This window comes from Tyto alba, unplaced genomic scaffold (genome assembly GCF_018691265.1).
Source record: "Tyto alba isolate M040663 unplaced genomic scaffold, T.alba_DEE_v4.0 Super-Scaffold_23, whole genome shotgun sequence".
Lineage (NCBI taxonomy): Eukaryota > Metazoa > Chordata > Aves > Strigiformes > Tytonidae > Tyto > Tyto alba.
In genome coordinates, this window is record NW_024881297.1 from 10,549,437 (window position 1) to 10,570,621 (window position 21,185).

Here is a 21,185-nt window from a genome sequence, read left to right on the forward strand (position 1 = left end):
AACAAACTTAACACTGTACTGCAGTTGCTTCAACACTTTTTAAAGAAAACTTGTATACTCAATTCTGTCTTTCTTCAGCATTAACACTCTATTTCCATCTTAAACATGTTTGCTTTAGATGGATCATAGCTTTTGGCAGCTACTGCATTTTTAGCAAATAATACTGTTTCTAGTAAGAGTTGCAAAAAAAAAAAAAAAAAAACTTTGTGTGAGGTCCTTGTAAACTGAACCTTGGGAACGTTATGTTATTTCTGTATTTTCCCTTCTTTTGTGCTTCTTCTCTATTTGTGTCATGGTTATAAATTACAACGTTTGAACTAGAGAATTAAAAACATTTTATTTTGTGATTCCTGTAATTTTAAAAAGAGAATGTTTGGTTTATGTGTATTTTTTTCTTTTTACCTGTTATTTCAGAGGCTGGCACACAGAGAAATAAGCAATTATGGTATTGAAATTCCATTGTGCCAGCACCTCCAGGGCATAATCCAAAAAAAACAGAAAAATCGCCTGCTGAGTTGTATGCAGTATGCTTGTGTGAACATCAGTGTCTGCTGTTCACACATCATTTTTTACTGAAAGTTCCTGTTGGAATAAAGGTTCTGTGTTTGGAGAGTGCACTGGGATATTTGCTGGTCAATGGTTTTTCAAAGTCTGTAGGGATTTCTAATTTCAGTTTACCAGCATAGGCTCGCTAGATACCTCTGAAGCATTAATGTTTATCTGCAAGAAGTAAGAGAAACAAGCAGAGGTTTGGTTTTAGCAACATAATAACCATATCAAGAAAGAACTTGATGCTTATCCCTTCATTTAAGTGTTCTGCTTGAAGACTGAGCATCAGAGTGAGGAATAAGGTGGGTGGGTGGGTGGAGGGGGAGATGATAACACAACAGAAGAGACTCAAATATTTACTTCAGTATTTTAACCCCTTCCCTTCCTTCCCCCTCCCTTTTTAATGCAAACATGTTGTTTAGTTGACATTTTAAAACAGTACAAGTGCATCCAGCATTACAGCTTCTACTGGGTTTCAGCATGCAGACTCATCTAGAAGGGCTTCATGGTGCCCAATAAGATCACCCCCTCGGTTGATCAGAATTCGTTTTAACCATAGTTTACAAAATGTGTAGTACTATTCAATTGCAAACTGTAGCACGAAGCAACATCTATTTTTTCATTTGTTTTTAATTCCTCTGCACTTGTGCATATTGTTGGAGACCTTAGTAGGCGAACTGTTTAATGCAGGGACAGATGATTACAGTTTCTACTCTTTTGCTAGATTTATAAAAGTTAAGAGAAAAGGAAATTATTTTAAATCAGATTATAAGGTTCAAGCTAGGTAAAGCGTGATAGTTTACTTTGATACTCAAGATAATTATCTATTTACCTGACTGAATAAACACTGCTATAGTCCTTCTACTGGCATAATTGCCAGTGGCAAATGATGTCAGTATGTGCTTGCCAGTATAGAAATTATGCTTTTGGTTATCTATCTAAAAAAATACTGCAGACTGACTTCACTTGTGGGTTTTTTTTGGTTCCTGCCCCCCTCAGCTGTGGTTAAGATCATGTCATATGACCACAGAACTATATATACATGTGTGTGTTTTTTCCTTTGGTGAAGTAATTACAAAAGTGTATGTCTTTCCTTCTTACTGTTATTAATATGGTAATGGGCTAGTTCTTAGCTATAGGTTCTTTTTCAGATTAAAGGGTAATGCTTTTCCACCCAGGTGTGGTCTTCTGTGTTAAACAGCAAATTACTGAAGAGTTTATGTTACTGTTTTTATAATTCTTGCTAATGTGCTACAGTCCATTGCAGAAATTAGGTCAACAGGTTGTTTGAGCACAGTTAGACATTTTTTTTTTTGATCATTGACAGGGGGAATGCCTGCACTCTGAATTTCCATACAGTGTTAATTGCTGTAACAACTTCATGCATCCCTTCTAGCTTTCCTTGCTTGTGAAGATTTGAAGGGAAGCTTCTAGTAACAATTTTAATTGTGTGTATCCCCAAGGGGAAATTGCTATGTGGATTGTCAGTTACGGGTTTTTTGGATGTTTAGAGAGGCTTCTGGTCATGTAAGGCTTCAAGGTTTGAGCTAAGGGAAGCTGAAAATCTGCTTTCTTTGTTTGCCTGCTGTGTGTCTCATTTTTTGGTTTTCAGGGAAGAGTGGTGGGACGGGGGGGCGGGAAATTATGGGAGGAATCCAGACACCTGACTTCACCAGTTATTTAGCAGAACAAGAAGGTAGGTGCCATTGAAGGAATTGTCTGAAACAAGGGACGACTCTTTAATCTCTAGGGAACATCATGATGGGGAGGTGGTCTTGGAGAAATGCTCTCTGATATCAGCAGACCTGTATTTGAAAAGGAAATTATGTTTTTCTGTACTGAAGGGCCCTGCATACTGCATGGAGATTGCTTTGGAGGGCTGTTTACCTATCTCCTCTTCTTTTTCTTCCCTGCTACCACATTCTACAGCCATGCTCTTTGCCATCCTTGAAGTTCCCCAGACCTGAGAAATCTGCTCTCTTTTTGGATCCCACATGTAAAACAACATCGTGGGAGTCCATTACTGAATTGCCAGCATCTTCCTAGAAAGATTTAGAACCAAGTTCTTTTGTGTCAAAGGTGATAGCAAGATGTTGTTTGCTCACTCCTGCTTTTTTCTTTCTGGAGAGGTTGCTAGCCAGTTGGAAATACCTTGCAATGGCATTTGAGCTATTTTTTTTCCCCCCAAACTGTGGATTGGGAGGATTAAGTCAGTGAATTATAGATAATCACTTTGGTTTACCTGACTGTCCTTACAGACTTAATTGTGGAAAGTAATCCTTAGAGGGAGTACTAGATAATTTCAGTGAGAAGTGCTAAATACATGCAGAAAAGTCAAATCAAAGATTGATTCTGATCCCTTTGGGTGCTGCTACTAGCACAGTATTAAAATCCTTCAAAGAGGAAATCCAGCAGTTGATATTTAATTTGGGTTAAGCATAAGAAAAGAAGATAGAGAAGAAATGGGAACTTTCTAGGATACTTAAGATCTAGGAAAGTCTTGTGCTGTCATCTGAACTAGTGCTGGTCAACTGGTACACCACACCTTATCTTCTGTTTCATTTAAACAACTTGAAGGCAACAGCAGCTGGGAACATCCTGTGACTATCTTAACCACTCTTCTTTAACAATTTAGCAGTGAGGTGGGGGGAGGAAGTGGCCCTGATTGTAGAAGAAACTGGGAGCCATTTGGTCCTCAATCCAATTTAACTGTAGTAGGCATTGCCTTGTGGCTAAGTTGGCAGGTGCTGCTGCTAAGTAAGATTTAAAAAATAAACCCCAAACAGATTCTTAAAATTCACTGGATGTGCCATACTTTCAGGCCAGCACCAAAGCAAACAACCAGAAATTTTCATAAATTCACAAGTAGTGTTAGCAGGCATAAACAGTATGTGCTGGGTTTGTGTGAGTGGTGGAGGTTTTGGGTAGTGGGGGAAAGGGGGGCTACAGCGGTGACCCCTTCAAGAAGCTTCTCAAAGCTCCCCCAGCTCCAAGTTGGATCCACCTCTGGCCAAGGCTGAGCCAATTAGCAACAGTGGATGCATCTCTGCAATAATGTATTTAAGAAGGGGAACCTGGGAGAAGGAGTTGAAGTTGCAAGGAATACACCTATGCAAACACTGAGGTCAGTAGAAGAAAGCGGGGCAGGGGGAGGGAGGAAAGGAGGAGGGAAGGTGTTCTGGAGCAGAGGGCCACCCCCTGCAGCCCGTGGTGAGAGGGCAGGCTGTGCCATTGCAGCCCATGGAGCTCACTGGTGGAGCAGATGCTGACCTGCAGCCCATGGAGGACCCCACATCAGAGCAGGTTATTGTGCCTAAAGAAGGCCAGGACTCTGGGAAGCCCCCGCTGTTGAAGTTTGGTGCTGGGAGGACTGCAGCACGTGGGAGGGATCCACGCCAGAGCAGCTTGGGAAGGGCTGTGGACTGTGGGAGGCCTCATGTCGGAGAAAGTTAATGGAGAGCTGTCCCCTGTGAGAGGGCAACCATGCTGGAGCAGGGGAAGAATCGGAGGAGTCCTCCCCGGAGGAGGAGGAGGAAGTGGCAGGACTGGCTGCACCCCCATCCCCTCCCCTGTGCCACTGCAGGGGAGGAGGCAGAGGAATCGGGAGCAGAGCTGAGCCTGGAAGAAGGGAGGGGTGGGGGGAAGGTGCTCTTAAAGTGAGATAATGCTTCTCACAACCCTACTCTGTCTAATAAGTCTTGTTGCTGTCAGTGTTTGAATTAATGTTCTTTTTCTTTCCCCTAAGAGTCTGTCTTTTTTCCCCTAACTGTAATAGATGAGTCATCCCTACCAGTCCTTATCTGGATTCCCGAGTCTTTTGTTGTATTTTCTCCTTCCAGTTCCTGAGGGGGAAGGGGTAAGCAAACGTGTTCTGGTGCTCAGTTGCCCTCTGGGCTCAAACCACGACATAGTACTGAATATTTTATTCTTTATCTCTAAAAATGAAGACAGACATTTTCATCAGGCAAAAGTAGATGAAAAAAATGTATTTCATGTAGGTATGAGGGGCTTTGATCATTACAGTCATCCTTTTTTTTTTTTTTTTTTTTTTTAATTTTTATTCCTGAACCTTAATGTTTAGTGGATAACTGAGATAATTGACAGTGTTATTAAGCGAGTAGTTAATGGAAAGAAATGCTGTTCACATGACAAGTTAAAGCAGTCTTTGAGGTTCAGAAGAAAATGCTACCTGGCAAGTGATAGGTATCTAGAACAAATATGGGGTTCTTGAGCAAGAGATTCAGTTGCTTTGAGCTGTCATCTTGACAGTCCTTTCTAGGCTTAGGTCTTGCTCCTTTGATTGCTGAAATGTTATTTTGGTCAGGGATCACGTGTCTGCTAGGAGCTTTGAGAGCATTGCTAGACAGTGTCTACTTCGTATTATTTGCTAAGTTTTTAGGGGAGGAGTGGGCGGTGGGGGAGGGAATTGAACGTGTTTTTATCCTGTTCCTTATCTCAAGTAGTGCATGGAAATGTTTCTGTAGATCTGAAGTATAATTTATTTATTTGAGGACTGTTCTCTGCCTTATTCTGTAATAAGATAACAAAGATCATGCCTTTGAATCAGAAAAACCGTTCTCAGGGTTTTCCCATTTTCTGCAGGAACACACAACAGAGGGTGGGATGAGAATAATAATGTAGCGTATGTGTCTGTCTGGAGTGCCTGTGCTCTCTAGCCTTCTTTGTCCAATTCCTAAACTAGATTTATCTCACACTCTTATTTTATTTCAGAATGAATTCTGGAGTGTTTTATGTCTCATGTTAAAGGAATGTTAACAAATACAGTTTTTATTGAGGCTTTTTATGAATGCTGTTCTCAGTCACAGCCTTTGAGTGAACCATGAGAGTCTAGCCCCTAATTCTTATTATGGTCCTTTTTAAAAATTGTCTTCTCTCTATCTGTCAGAGGTCAAATTCAACTGTGTGTATAAAGGATTTTTGGATAATTTATACTAAATGCAGAAAATCCTAATTTGTTTCTCATACATTGAGATTAATTTGTTACTACTTAGCAAGATGATGTTACTGAGGATAATTGGTAAGGTTAAATCGCATCATATTTTGGTTTTTTTTCATTGTTGAAAACAGAGTTGCCGTTCCGTATCAAGAGAAATGATTTAGTAAAACTTTCAAGTAGGCTTCCCTCTGAAGAGGTCTGTTTTGATTATGATGGTCACCATATTTTATGGAGGGGTTTTCATAAATCCCCTTTGGGTAAATCCAGCACTTCTGTTGTGGAATTACTATACTTTTTTTTTTATTATTATTTATACTGACTGTCATGAGGAGATAAAGATTTACTTGCATAGTGGAATTAAATTAAGCAGAAGAGCATACGTACCCACAGGACTTCAAGATATACAGGAAGTCACATAGACTTGTAATGCAATTCCATCAGCTTGTTACTGACTTCACATCTCTAAGGAGTAAGATGATATCCAACAGTAGCTCTAGATTTAAGACTTAGTGTGCCTATTGGGAAGCACGTTTTCAATTATGTAATTCTTGTGTTTTGTTTTTTTCCACTGCCCTCTCTTTCTTCAGGAGCATACATGATGTAATTTTATTTCAATTCTCATACAGTTTATGCTGAGGAGCTGATATTCTTACATCAGTTGAATGTAGCATTAAGACTGTTCCGGACTGCTGTGTATAGTAGACATGCTGTTGCATTAAGGTGATCATTAGCCCAGTACTGTATAGCTCCATCTGAATATCTTTTTGAACTGTACATTCTTTGAATGGTGATTTGAGGAATCTGACTCCTAGAAAATCAAGAAATAGAATTTACCTAGATTGAGAGAAGCAGTCCAGAGTCTAACCTCCACATTAAACAATGAAACCCAGCCTTGAGTTTTTTAGGACACACTGCCATGTGCATTTGTAAGAAAGCGCAAGCAAAAGGTAAAAACTCTACTGCATTTGTTTCAGTACGTTAAAGAAATTGTGTGTAGATGTAAAGTTAAATGCTTCCATTGGGCAACAGTACTGATTCCAGCTTTGCAAATTTATGAAGGTGTATTCTGGCTCTCATAAAACTCCCCAGCTGAACCTCTGACAGATACATTCCTATTTCTTCTCTTTTAAAGTTCATTCATAAGAAAACGTATCTCTAGTGAGACGTGTTTATGAATTTGGGATTGTTCTCAGATGAGGCATTGCATTGCATCTTAAATTTACACAAATAGTTTTCACAACAGTCTCTTGCATTTGTTTCCAATGAGTAAATATTCCTTGAGTTGAGCGTTACATCTGCTCTGGCTCTTGCGAAATGTTACTCTGCATTTGCTTATTGAAATCTGGCATGCTGTAACAAACTTGAGTAATGTTGCAGTTACAGGGTTTTGTCCTACTCACATTTACTGAGTATCTGCATCCACAGAGTCCCTATCCAGATGCAAGAATGTTTTACTTGTTTGTATACTATACTTCTGCAGGATTTGGGGGATTATTTATATGGGTTCAGGGTCTTTAAATTCCTTTATTTTAGGAGAGGGAACCCTCTTTCATTCTCTCTTTCCTCAGAAACAAGTCATTCCTGTGGAACCGGGAGAAATGCTTCCACTTAACCCCACGGGTTTTGTGTCTTAGAAAGCAACAACTTGTCCTCTTGCTGGTAAAGAATAAGTAGGATTTTTAAATTTGGTAGCACTCTATAATTTATTGGAGTCTTTCTCGTAACAATTAAAGTCACTCAGGAACTACATTTTTTTGTGTAGCACAGTGTTAGAGCCATGCAGTTTTGTGGGCCTGTCTCCGTGTAGAAGATCAGAAATCAAGTTCTCTTCCATGTGAAATAAGAGCCCTTTGCATGAGGGGGATGTTTTTCTTTTGTTTTAGATGTACTTTTTTCCCCTCACTTATAAACGGTGCTTGAAGCTAGCAGCTACTACTACTATTGACTTTTTAAAAATCTCGTGATATTCCCATTTTCTTATACTTATTGATTTCCCATATTAATTTCCTGAAGCATTCCAGCATTCTCTGGGATGCAAAGTGCAAGGCATGAAGTATAGTCACTAGACTATCTCTGCTGTTACTCAAGAAGATTTGTTATGGGATTAACTCAGTGTGGCTAATTTTCGGACACTTCAATATTCATTGCATAATCTGATTTTTTTCAAATACTTTCTTTGTATAATTTAGCTGTAGCTATGTCTAGACATATTTCCTGGCTATAGCTAAACAATTTTGAAGGTAAATTATGAGCGGATTTTTTTTTTTTGCACTTTCATACAAACATAATATCATTCCATTATATACATTAGAACGAATGGGAACTGCAGACATTGGAAGTACAGGTTTCATCCATTTTTCAAATCTCTGCACCTTTGTAAGATTAACTATTTCCCAGTAGTGTTTTCAGTCATTTAACTTATATTTACAATACATTTGTGCAGTGCATCCATACAGTCCGTTTATATTGTTTCTGCTTGCACCCAGCAGTTTTGGTTTGGAAAAATTGATAGGACTTCTTCTTTTATGTTCTTCTATCTCCTGGTTTCTGAATTCTTAATTCTATTTGCCTCAAGGGCATCTTGTATAAGGTCATGGCTTAACAAGTAACCACTTTAGGATTTTCTGTTAAAGCATTTGTTTCTTTGCTTACAGGAAATTCTGCTTATTCTCTCCTTTCTTGTTGGATTCTGTGATGTTCTGTCACCTTTCATAAAAGGCAGCTGCCAATATTAACACTTTGTCCTGTTCTTCGATCAGCAGTCCCATTTGTAATGTAAACTCACCTGAACTTCAAGAGGGTTTTTTATTTTTGGATGACTCTGTAGCATGTTCCACTGCTCTTGTTCACTCTGTTTTCTGTTCTATTTGTGCAGCTATCAGCTCGTTACTTTCTGCTATCCTACTTCCCGGTTTCCCCTACCTCTCTTCAGTACATGGTCGAAGTGCTACTATCTTCCCTCAGAGCAGCCTGACTCACCTAGAAATGGTAGGAGATGATGTCCTTATTTTGGAGGGATGCTGCTTTGAAGACGGACTAAGGATTTTAGATCTTGGTGCAAGAATCGGAGAATCTTAGGGCTTTTCAGTGCCCGGGGTGGCGAGGAGGAACTCAAATTCATGGCTATGATAAGAATTTGAATAAAAAGGATAGTAATGTGTTGTCTTAAGTAATTTTGAAGAACTTTGTGCCCTGTTTCCTTTGTTATGAAAACCTTGGACCACGTACTTGACCAGATAGGGGTTTCTGATAGTTCTGTCACTATTTTGTATTTTGCCTTGTGACGAGAAAGTTTGCAGATAGTGCCATTTGTTGGAATGAACTTGGGAAATCGTAGGGGTTTTCGTTTTGTTTCACGCTTTTTTTTTGTAAAGCAGTCTCCCTGGGGTTTTTTTCTGTCTTCTGATCAGGTAAAAGTTCCTAGAAGGGTTTTCAAAGAAACAGTGCTACGAATCACATTTGCCATGTTTATACTATTGCTTGCTCTATTTTTACAACAGTTGATCCTTTAAGCATATAATTGTTAGAGAATCTTCTGGTTCTATTCTGTGTTGTCACACAGCATACCAAAAATGACTTGTATTAATTGGTCATCACCTGCCAGGCTCCTACTTAGTGGGATACTTACCTGTTACCTTGTGTATATGGCGCGTCCTCCTTAGTTACTTCTCCATAAAATGGAAAAACACTGCAGTGAGATAAGCTTTTATGATTTGAAGTGCTTCCCAAAAGGTACAAAATGTTTGATTCCACTAAATGAGATTTGCACTTCTTTCTAAATGTGCAGTGTTAGCTATATGTTTCTAGTAATTTTTGTGGGCTTTTAAAAAATGTGTTGTTTACTTTCTCCCATCTGCATCTATAATACCCTGAGCTACTGATAATATCAGTTGGATAGTACCCTGTTTTTTATTAAAAAAAAAAAAAAAAAAAAAAAGAAAATAAAAGAAATATCTCATCCCTCTTTCAGAATGCTGGAATTTTGGAAAGTTTAAGGACTTGCAGTAAACTATAGCTTTTCCACCATTAATTTTTAGGACCAGACTGTGCAGATGCAGTCTGTTCCAGCATGTCTGCAACTTAGATTTTAAACAACTTAGGTACCAGAAGTCAGCAAGCTGTGAAGCAGAAAGCTTGTTTTGGGCTGCATTACCTATTTTTGACCCTGTCAGCCAGGCCACCACTCTAAAGCATAAAATCAAGAATTTTTTTGTTGCTCTTTCAGCTTCAGCATGCTATCTGCCAAGCTCAAGGGAAGTAACTGAGTTTCACATTGGAGCTAAGTCCCTGTAGGTCTGAAGGATTTCCCCTGATAACCAGGAGTCTTCTTAAAGTTCAATATCAGCGCACCTGTAAAGGTATGGCGTTCCTGTCTATTGTGGCAGCTAGTTAATGAGACGTAGGTCCCAGCAGAATAATAATAGTGAGCTTAGGGTATGTTTGCCTTCCCTTCCTCCACTCTTGAGTGATCCTTAAATAAATTGTGAATACCATTTTTCATTAAATCAAAGATTCAAAATTTCACAGCTGTTATGAATGGTATCAGTTGGAGACTATTTCTTCTGTTCCTGTTAAGATGGAATCTGTTTCAGCTGAAACCAAACTAAACTTAGATGATTTCTTGCTGTGGTTTGAAGGTTTGCTTTGGAGTTTTAGTCCTTATTCATATACATGCACATATGGAACCCCATGCTAGACTGTGTTGTCACTATATTTGCTAATTTGATCATTCTGCTTTCCAAAGAGACAGGGAGAATGTTTTTGTATTTTACTTAAGTTCCGGTGGATAGGATGGCTGGCATTTAAAACATACACAGACAAGGCCGTCCTTCTCTAATGAGATTTTATTTATGGATGTGTCCGACATAAATTCTATTATGTGGAAGTTCAAGTGACCTCACTCAACAGAAAGAATAGGATTTTAAAGATGTGGGACTTGAGAGCAAACTGTCCAAGCCTATTTAATGTTTTTGTCCTTCTCTGAAACGTTATATATATAGAGGCATATATTTTTGTAATGAATTTTGAACTGCCTATGCATCGTCCCTCACAGAACATACTAGAAAAAAAAGAGTATATGGCACAGGAAGTGTGAAAACAGTGTTCTGTTCTTTCCAGAGAGACTTTCCTAGCAAACAATCTGTGACAAATTCTTGATGGTTTCTGCAGACACATTTTCTAGAAATGAAGAGTTGTTTTCAGCCAAATTCTAGAGGATGAAGTATTCAAAGATAGTTTGTTTTGTTTTGGTTTGTTTTCCTTTTTCTTGATCTTTTTCTGCCACCCAGAGTTAAGCACACAATATTTTCTGAAGTGACAATTAGGACAGTTGTGGCTGACAAATCCACAGTGCCTGAGCACTTGGCAGGCTATTTCTTTGTGTCTCGAGCTGCCTGTACCTGACTGTACCGGCGTTCCCAGTGAGTTGGGTGAGCGGCTGCGGCGGTGGGAGCGCGATGGGCCGGGCGGTGGTTGCTTAAGTACCACGGACAGGGGCCCCGCCGCCTGCGCCCCGACCCGCTGGGCCTCAACCTCCACCAAAGTGACTCCATCTGTCAGGAGGTTTTTATGTGGGCAGTTCAGCACAGCTTTGGCCCTTTTGCAGGCATCGATACTTAATGATTCTTTAGCACTTGATATTCTTGAAACAGCCGTTTGTCCTGTGAGTCCAGGTCATAAAATTCTTGGTGTTCCGCCTCATGTGCAGTTGTACCCCATGTTCTCTTATTTGACAGTAGTCTTATGTGTATACTTACTCACTAGAGACTTCCCTCATGTCTAAGACTCAACTGTTGTCCTCCTATATGCTCCTCACCTGATTTCAGAAGATTTCAAAGACAAACCATGAGGGCAATAGTAATACAAAACCTGCCTTTCCCAGTTAAACATTTCATGGATTAAATTTCAATGCTGTATTCTTCATAAGTTTATTCCTGTTGTAGTAATGAAATTCTTTCTGAGTCAATGAAGTACATCTAGGAAGAGATTACATTTTTTTAATCAGCAAAATCAATTCAAGTGTTTCCTTGTTTTTTTACCATATGGGGAAATTCTAATCAGTACCTCTCATTCTAAAGGATATCAGAATAGACCAGTCAATGAAATAATTTCACAAGTTGGCTGGTGAATCACTGCTGCTAAATGACATTTAGGTTACATCATAGCTCAATTAACATCATCTGCTTACTTCAGAAACATGCCTGTTTTTGTGATCTATGAAGTGGCAATGTGATATAGCCCACTGACGTTGGTCAGTATGTGTTGTGCTGCTTATATAATTCAAACATGAAATTTGGAAAGGCAGTATAAGAATCTCTATTTGGGCATCGTAGATGCTAATCCTTCACCCACCATGTGAGGAGTATATGGCTCGCTGGTTACCCACGCTGGGAACCTATCAATACACTTTTGTAGAGTAGCTGTTTACTTACGGTAACTGTGATCCTTAGAGGTGGTGTAGTTTACCTCCTATGATTGAACCTGCATTGTTTTAAGAAAGCATAGGAATTTAGGTGTTAAATCATAAGGGAATCAGAATGGATGAAGGTTGGCTTTTATGTGGGAGACCACTAGGCAGTATCGGACTTACACATGACACTGTTTTGAAGAATTCCAGTTCTTCAAACATATTTTTGTGTTCCCAGAGGGGATGCCTACTGGCAATTCTGTATCACAGGTCTTGTTGGATAGCCATGACAAACTCAGTGATGCTCAGGTTGGTAGTGATGGGAATGGGCTGGAGGAGAGAGGCGGGGCATGGTTCGAATAAATTTCGGGTCAGACCATAGACAGGTTTGTTCATAAGGTTTTTTTGCATTGTGTCAGTGATCTGTGCAGATCTCCATCCAGTTACATGTCTCGTGTAAAAACTATGTGCAAGTTTTCAGTGATACCTGTGTAGAAGCATTACATTTGTAGTTCCAAGCATTACACTAGCCTCCAACTTAATGGTTTTACACAATTTACCAAGTATTGTTTTAAAAAAAAAAAAATCTTCTGTGGTTTGAATCCTTTTTACACCCTCAGTCTGTTGGTCTTTCACAACTTGTCAAGTGTATTTAAAACTTGGTCAATCATATTTTAAAGGATGAGATTCTTGTAGTGAGATAACATTGCCTTAGCTGATTCCTTCCCTGTCAGAGGCTGTAACTCCGGTTTTTAGATGTCTGCCTTTTACCAGATGTTCACAGTGATCCTCAAGATGACAGTGAACTGCTTCTGCTTGATATAATAAAGCAGAAGTGTTGCTTTTTTCTAAAGAATATTTAATTTTTGCAAGACTTTTTACCGCTTCATTCAGCAGTTCAGAAATGAGTGAAATGAAGACAGGCTATGGGTGATATGGACATATATACCCTGGCACTTGCAGCTTCATTGCATAAACTGAATTGGCACACTTGATGCACTTGATTATTTATATGGGTACAAATGATTCTGAGAGAAACTTGGCAAAAATGTGTTGAAAACTGATCTGTGCAAAATTAAGTCAAATATAGTGCATTCACAAAAATTTGGCCTAATATTTTGTCATTTTTCATAGTGTTTCCCTGTTACACTGAGCTGATTGAGCACTTCTCTAGTATATTTTCAGGGTCTCTGTGGTCTAGTTGATCTCTGTGCCACTTTTAGACTCAGATACATATTCTGTGACAAATATTTATTTTGGTAATCTGTATCAGTAAACTTTTTATAGCTTGGTTTGTGTGTTTAGTTGTCCTTATTTTAATTGGATACAACTTTCTAACACCTGGGCATTGGTTAATTTTTTACTGTTTTAATCTGGAGCAAAATAGTCTGAAGAAGAAGGTTCTATAAAACTCTTTGCAAGGATCTTTTTGACCTTTCTCTTTTTCAATCTTCTCAAAAGTTCTTTCTTTTGGCTCATTTGAACAAAAAGCGTAGATATGATAGGGATGTATCAAATTTACAGGTTTCACTGCTTAATATAGCTTATTCTTCAACTAGTCTCCCGTCTGCCCACATCTTCCTGAGGGATGGACTGTGCTCCTCTAGACTCTTCAGGAACTACTATTTGGAAAAATGGAAAACTTCTACCTAATGGACTGAAGTTAGATTTCTTGACTGTTTAAGGAGGTGACTGATTAAGACCACAGAGCCACCTCCCTAGGTGGTCGTTGCTTCGTTAGAGAAAAGAAGCGTGCTTTTCACAGTGGGTCCTTTGAGCATGTTTCTGTGTTTCTTGTTAAGCTGCTAATGTGGTGTCCCTTCTTTGACTCACTTGGAACTTGTGAAGTTTCTTTTGGACAAGCTTCATTTTTTCTGCTGGAACTGGTGCATCACTGCTATTAACTGGTTCTCTTCCTTCCTAAGTGAAGTGATGGCTGAAGCCCAAGCTCTGCTACTTCATGTGTTGACAGTTCCAATACTTGGAAATATGCAGAAGTCTACTGATTCTGAATCCCGGTAGCTATATGGTAGGACATGGCAGTTATGGAAAGAGAAAACTGGAAATGTATCCACCCTTCTTTCTCCTTGCCAGTTGTAAAAACACATTTGGATAGCTGTAAAAAAAAAACAATGGCTAAACAGGGAAAAGACTTTCCCATATTTGATCACTCAACTTGAAGAAAGTCTGTGTATTGATAAACACTTCATTTCTGAAAATAGCATTTATTTCCTCTGGAACTTAGTTTTATAATCATCTGCTTGGAAGAATACACTATTTATTGAGAACACCTGCTTTGAAAGGCTTATGTTTTTTTATATAACTTTATGGTAAGAACTATCTAAGCGCATAGATAGAAATATATTTGTGAAGATCATTTAGCCACTACTTTTAATTTCAAAGGTAGCAATGACCCTACAATAAAATAGAAGCATCTTTAACAGCTTTATGAGAAAAGTAGGAGGAGTAAAATCAACTGCTGTTTGGTTTCACAGCCTGCTTTAGAGGCAGCCACTAGAAATACATGTTGCCATATAGATGTAGATATACAGATGATTAAATGGAAATGTGATGAGGTACCGACATACCAGAATCATGCTGAAGCTGTGATGGCAGCAGTAATTCTCAGCTTTCCGTCAGTGCATCTGTGGAGAAGAGGATTTTTTTTTCTCCAGGGTAAGAAAACAGGCTGCACTTTCTTCTTATATATGCACAGAGGAACTTATTTCCCTGAAATCTGGGAGCATACATTCTGGATGTGTTTGTAATGATCTTGAATATGAAACTACTTACAGTGTTTTTTTTTTTCCTTTCTGTATCTTCACAAAGGTATCTTCACAGGGCAAGAAAAATCATGTATTGTTTCAAGGATGATAGCCTACTGCAAATACAGCAAGCAGCTTGGATTGGGTTTATAAGCCTAGTGGAAGTAGCAGTTTGAGTTATATGCCACTTCGAAGACACCACAGAATTTAAGCAGAATATTACTGAGTATGGAAAAGAGGTCAATGTTCAATTTCAGTAGGATTATTAAGTACAATAGAAAAGCCTTCTTTGGATGTGTGCTTTCCTATCCTGCAAGGAGGCCAGCAACACCAGTGTAGAACAAGTTTCCTCTTAAAAGCTCTAGGCTTCTGTTCAGTCGTCTTTCTGAAGTATAGTCTCAAGTTGCTTTGGCCTGGATATTTTTTCTTTATATATTTTTATTTTGTTGTGTGGTTTGCATCTTCTGTGGTAGAACACCCATTAATTGCAATTGTAGCCTTGCCAAATGTGTATGGAATTCTGTAGAACCCCTGGACTATACAATAAAGTGAAGAAACAGGGGTATTAAATTGTCTGGGGAGGAGAATTTTATCGAGAACATTATTTCTCCTTTGGCTTTCAAAATAACATGGATTACTGGAGTGGAGTATATGTCCATAGGTAAAGCTGTAACATGCAGAGGACTGGAAAAATAAGAAAGCAATGGAGAGAAAGCAGAAGAGATAGATAAGAGTACATAACAGCAGCAAAAGGCAAGTGAGTGATTTTTCCATTTCAATTTTTATCCATTTGTTCCTTTATTTCGACTTTCAAGTTCTTGTTTACCAATTGTTACAAAATGCATAGTGTTAGAAGCAAAATAAAAAACCAAACCAAAACAAAGCCCCCCAAAAGCCTATAGACCCTGGCAATTTAGTATATTGTATGTGAGGTTAGTGTAGAGCCACAGAAACTATCCTAAGTTACTAATATTGAACTTGTATTGATTCTTTATTTCCCTTTTAACATTTTCTGGTAAAACACAGAAAAACTTCCAATTTTTAATTTCACTCAGGTAATTAACAATATAGCTGATTTTTAAAACTATTCTGGAAGCCAGTTAGTTGTGACTGATTCTTAATGACCTACATAAGAGGCAAAAATACAGATGGAACTTAGTCTGGTATTTTCTCCTAGTGGACTTGGACTGTAGGATTGGGGTGAAACGTGTGTGCGTGTATGTACGTAGAGTAGCAAGTGCTTTTAAAGAACAGGGTTGACAACAAAGTCAACTGAAATGGATTTAAAGTATAGTATTTACTATAGCTAGAGCTGCTAGGGCCACCTGTACTTAAGGTCGCGTGACCCTTTCCATTTTAAGACTTAACTCTTCGTTACTTTATAACTTTGCCAAAGTTCAATTCAGACAGATTTTTCCATGCCAGCTGTCTGCTTTGGGTTGAATTTTTTTGAAAGTTTCAGCCAAAGCAGTTCTGTTCCAAGAATAAGGCTAGTGAGAAGTATGCTATTTTGCTTGTGTGAGAATATTCTGGTGTCCTTCTTTGATGCTCCAGTGCCCCTAAGCTCTGAAGCAGGGATTTGAAATTTGGCAGTAGTTCAGCCTTTGTGTTGAGGATGTGCCTTTTGCCTCCCTGTAAAAATCCACCCAAATTTCCAGACCAGTTTACAAGGCTTTGAAAGATTGCCATTTGCATGGGCTTAATAGGAATTTCTTAAAACTTCACAGTAAGCTTCCTTTAGATTCTGTTCACACTGGGAATGCTTCAGGCAGAGTAGAGCTGCATATTTCATCCCACTTCTGCTAGGAACTGTGACGGCTGGATCTGGGTGCTGACACTGAACTAAGAGTGGGCAGCATTTTGTCTTGTACCACCACCGCCTATTCCCATGTCCCGTTCCTTCTCCATGGTGAAGGACATGGGCCCTCTGGAAAAAGAAACTGTCTCACTCCTCTGAAAGAGCACGACAGATGTGGAGGAGAAGAATTTAGGAGCATGTGTGTGTGTCTGTCTGATTTGTAACATTCCTTTGGTCATAGAAAATGTGTGTATTATACTGGCAAAATACTACTTCCTTTTCTAGTGGGTATTCAGATAATAATAGTTTTGTTGTATTTAAACTTCATTAGTTGAGTGGGTCTCAAGGTTTTAATCAATTTACTGAACTATCAATGTAAAAAAAAATTACTCAAAAAATGTCACGGAACAGTAATGTTATTTAGAGGGCAAAAATCAAGTGCTCCATTCTTTCAAACATTTCAGTCTAACTCAGACTTCTTGTGTTTAATACATTATCATATAGCCTCCAACTTCTTCACAGGTGTTGCATGCTTTGTCCAAGAGGCAGCTATTTGACTGGAATGGGGAAGGAGGTCTATTCTGAGGATGAGTCCAGGATTTGTACAGTAAAGGATGTGTGTTCATCTGTTGCAGAAGTTAAAGCATGTGGCATAAGCGAAGCAGAGATTTCAGGAATTAAAAAAAGGCTTTGTGGCTAAGACAGTTGGATGTTGGTTGATTAATTGTGTGCGATCTGTGCTTGGTCATGGTGTTTTTACATGATGCACTCAACTTTTCCTATGTGGCTGCTCACGCTGTGTGCTCTAGTGGCTGGTTTGAGAACTCCTATCAATTTGCAGAAATGCAGACACAATTGCAAGTGAACTCAGTGGGAGCTAAACCTCATGTTAAACACTGTATGTTACTAGGGACAGTAAAAATCAGGCTCAAAGGATGTGATATTTGACATCTGGAACTAGGGAATATTTTAATCTAATTAACCTAATGCCGCAGTTGCCTGTTTTACAGATGTAAAAATTACTTGTCCCATCTCTGTAGAAAGGCTTGTGAAGAAGTTGGTCGCCTTTGTAGCAGGACTGAAAAATGACATGCTAGAAATAAAGCATATGACCACCTCCCGTTGATCAGGAATGAAACAAAGCATTGATAAATATGTGATCAAAATGCTCACCTTTCCAGTGTTTACCTTTTTGACCTTAATTCTTTTAAAAATAAAAGATGTGATTTTTCTCTGTGAATTTAATAAGCATCCAGCTTCCTTTTGTCCAAATAGTCCAATTTTGCCAATCCCTTGGTAGCTCTCTTGATTCTGGAGGTGGAGTCATTATTTCACTCTGCAATTTATTTCCCAATAAAGCATGCAAGCCTGAACTGTATTGGATCTGTCTGAAACCAATGATGTCAACCTACAGAAAGTGTTACATTTTTTTTTTTTTACTGTATTAACTAATCCATTTCATACTGATCCAATCATAAAAATCTTAATATCACAGCTTTGGAACTTAAATTTTCCACTTTGAGTCGGCAGTCAAAATTTGTAAACTATGAGGATAATGTTATAACACAAGTGTAATTAGCAGTAACCTTTTAATTCTCCACTAAATCATAGCCACATTACCTTTGTACTAGTTGAATAAAATATTACTGGGATTCTCATCCATTCTGTTCACTATGGAGATGGAAAGAACACTTGCTGAAACCATTGACTACTACTTCACCATGATAAATTTCCCATTTGTAAACCTGCCTCAACAATACATCATTTTTATCACTTTGTAAAGCCAACTGTTACCTGAAATTTGCTATGCAAAAAAAATATTTGAAGGTTTTTTGAAAGGGACAAGGTTACAACAAATAAGCGAATGTGTGTTTGTGGAAGTATCTGGCTCCTAGAGTGAAAAGATTTGCTGCTAAGGTTTAGTGAATTGAATGCTTTGGAAATTATTTGTTGGAGAGCCTGCAGCAGTGGACACTTCTGGGTTGTGGGGATTTTTCTTTTTTTAAGGTGGAGGTGTGAGAGGGTTTTTTTTCTCTCTTTAAGCTTAAAGTAGTCATCAAACTTTTTTGTGGGTCATTGCCTCAGGGTGTTTACTGTCTCTGAAACAGTAGCTCTCAGATGAGTCTTTTGAAAGCTTCAGCAAAGGCAAGGTATTTGACAGAACGTTTGTCATGCAGTATAAAGATGAGAATTTTGAGCTGCCCAAAGCACAGATCTTCCTTAGAGGAGTTCGGCTGCTGAGAACAGCAGTCTTATTTATTTAGCTGCATGAAATCCACTTGCTTGTGGACAACTGTTTTGGGTTTTTTTCTTTTCCCTCAAGACTTCCGCTTACTTGTGTATTCTTCCATATGTGTTTTGAGCTGTGCTTTGAAGTTGGGCAACTCAGCTTTAAACAAAAGCTGTTACCACAGTTCTGCATAGCATCTAGCTTGATTTCAGCATGCTGATGTGTCAGTGATGTGGTTTAGTTAATGAAATGCATTTCTTTGCTTGCTTTGACATTGGTTTCTGTAGGATTAAAATTAAAAACGAAAAAAATAATCATGTTATACTTGGTTTGTTGTATAAAAGCCAAGTCAAAATGGACCTTAGAATGTGATTAAATGTCTGTGCAGCTAGTTGGCTAGTCTTGACACATAAGTGAGAAAAGCTGTGAGTTACCTTGTATTTTTTCCTCTGTCAGCTTCCTTTTCCTCTTCCCCAGTCCCTCTAATAATCTAAGAGATATCTGAAAATCCAGACTTTGTGTGGGTTTAGTTTCTTACGTAAGTTATTATAGCATATTTTACTTCAGAGTGCCTAGATAAAACAATTTAATGTGCATATTTTCTGTTATCTTTGAGCAGTGTACTTCAGTAACAAGATCCAAATAGTACTACTTTGACTTTCTTGAATTTATACTCAAGTCTTTTTTTTTTTTTTTATTGATTTTTATTTTAAATTTAAGGCACAAAATGAAGGGTAGATTCTGACAGGCAGAAGCAAACACAACTGTAGTCAATGGAATTAATTTGTATCCAATTACACCAGCAGTAAATTAGCTATGAGTATTCAACTGTACTATTTCAAATTCATTTGAAAAAGTAACTAAAATCTGATTTGCAAGACTCTGCTCTATGAAGTAAGTTTAATATGTGATAATTTATATTAAGTATGTTAACTGTTTCTGAATGTTTGACCTTTTTTGTTTTGTTTTTGGCAGCAACTTGAATTAGTGGAACCAAGCGGCTGGATTCATGTTCCTTTAACAGATACCCATAAGAAGCCTATTCGCACATTTATGATTCAGATTGCTGTTCTAGCTAATCACCAAAATGGAAGAGACACTCACATGAGACAAATCAAAGTGTACACCCCGGTGGAAGAGAGCTCTATTGGTAAATTCCCTAGATGTACAACGATCGATTTCATGATGTATCGCTCAATAAGATAAAATTTCTTAATGAGAAATAATAAAGGCATTTTTTAATGGCAGTATCATTGCTTAAGTATTCATATAGTTAGAGCAGGGTTTACTTCAGTGTAATTGTCTGTCTATGTTTATACTTTGTACAATTTTGAAATAAAGATAATCTTGTGTTACGGTATGTTGTAGTCTGTCATTGTGTGTTGGTTTTCCTTGGAGTCTTTGAGTGCTTTTGTACTATCTGTGAGGAAAAATAGTGCGCTTTAAAAGAACATACCTGTGGCTTGGAATCAATAATTTATTTGATAAAATATGGTTCTTTTTTTCATGTGATTTCTTCCCCTACTGATCATGCATGGAAATAGTTTGTTCTGTAGCATTACTGTTCATTCCTTTACCTAAAGTTGCTCTTTTTAAAGAGCATTCTTCTTCCACAGAGTTGGTTTAAAGACATTGCCAGTAGTATTTCTCCATCACTGCTTATGTTAATATATTGTACCCTTCTCTGTGTAACTTTTTTTTCTCCGCTTAATGACTGTCTGCTTGTGTTTAGCCTTCGTATAGATCATAAAATCATAGAACATCTCAAGTTGGAAAGAATCCGTAAGGATCATTGAGTCCGACTCCCTGCTCCCTGCAGGACTGCCTAAAGCTAAACTGTGTGACTAAGAGATGTCCAGATGCTTCTTGAAATCTGTCAGGCTTGGGGCTGTGACCACTTCACTGGGGAGTCTGGTTCAGTGACCGATAATGTGATGAAGATGATAATGACATGAAGAAAACCGAACTTTTCCAAATTACTCAATACAGTATAGCCATTAAGATAGATATACTGAGTATAGGTCATCTAAATGTGATAGCTGTTCAAAACAGGAGGAGAGTTAGGAATGCTCCAACATCATACAATAACAGTAGGGATGAATCTGGAGGTCCAATGCACCTTCTAAAGTACTGAGAATTCAAGTGTATAACACAAGGTAATCTCAGACTCATAGCATGGAGTTTCTGTAATGTGTTTTACAGTAAAGAACATTGCAAGGAAAACGTGTGCTTTGTCTGCTTTCTATGAGTAGGAATATTTCCAATACTTAATTTCTGGCAATAAGGTAGAAAAAACAATCTCTGTGGTAGAGCCTCTTCAGATGCTTCCATGACTGCTTGCTAAACTGCATCTGTGAAACAGTTAGGTCCTTGGTCCTTCCTTGGCTCCTTAAAACAAGTATATTCTTAGTATTGTGGGGAAGCAAGTAAGACTGTGGCAGTGAATAGTAAGTCATGATGATGAAAGTGGGAGTAGATTA

General features: G+C 38.3%; 1 protein-coding gene across 6 annotated transcripts in view; it reads left to right on the top strand.

The window, feature by feature from the left end:
• Positions 1-20,065, top strand: part of ANAPC10 (anaphase promoting complex subunit 10) — a 38,790-nt gene extending 18,725 nt beyond the window's left edge. For 4 of the 6 annotated variants that reach the window (XM_042797071.1, XM_042797070.1, XM_042797069.1 and 1 more), the window contains one exon: positions 19,681-20,065. In XM_042797071.1, coding sequence (XP_042653005.1) covers positions 19,681-19,911 — 231 coding nt within the window. In that variant the 3' untranslated portion in view covers positions 19,912-20,065. Of the gene's footprint in view, positions 1-9,731; positions 9,865-19,680 lie in introns of all 6 variants that reach the window. The other 2 variants (XR_004408420.2, XM_033001715.2) reach the window with 2 other exon arrangements.
• The last annotated feature ends 1,120 nt before the right edge of the window (positions 20,066-21,185 follow it).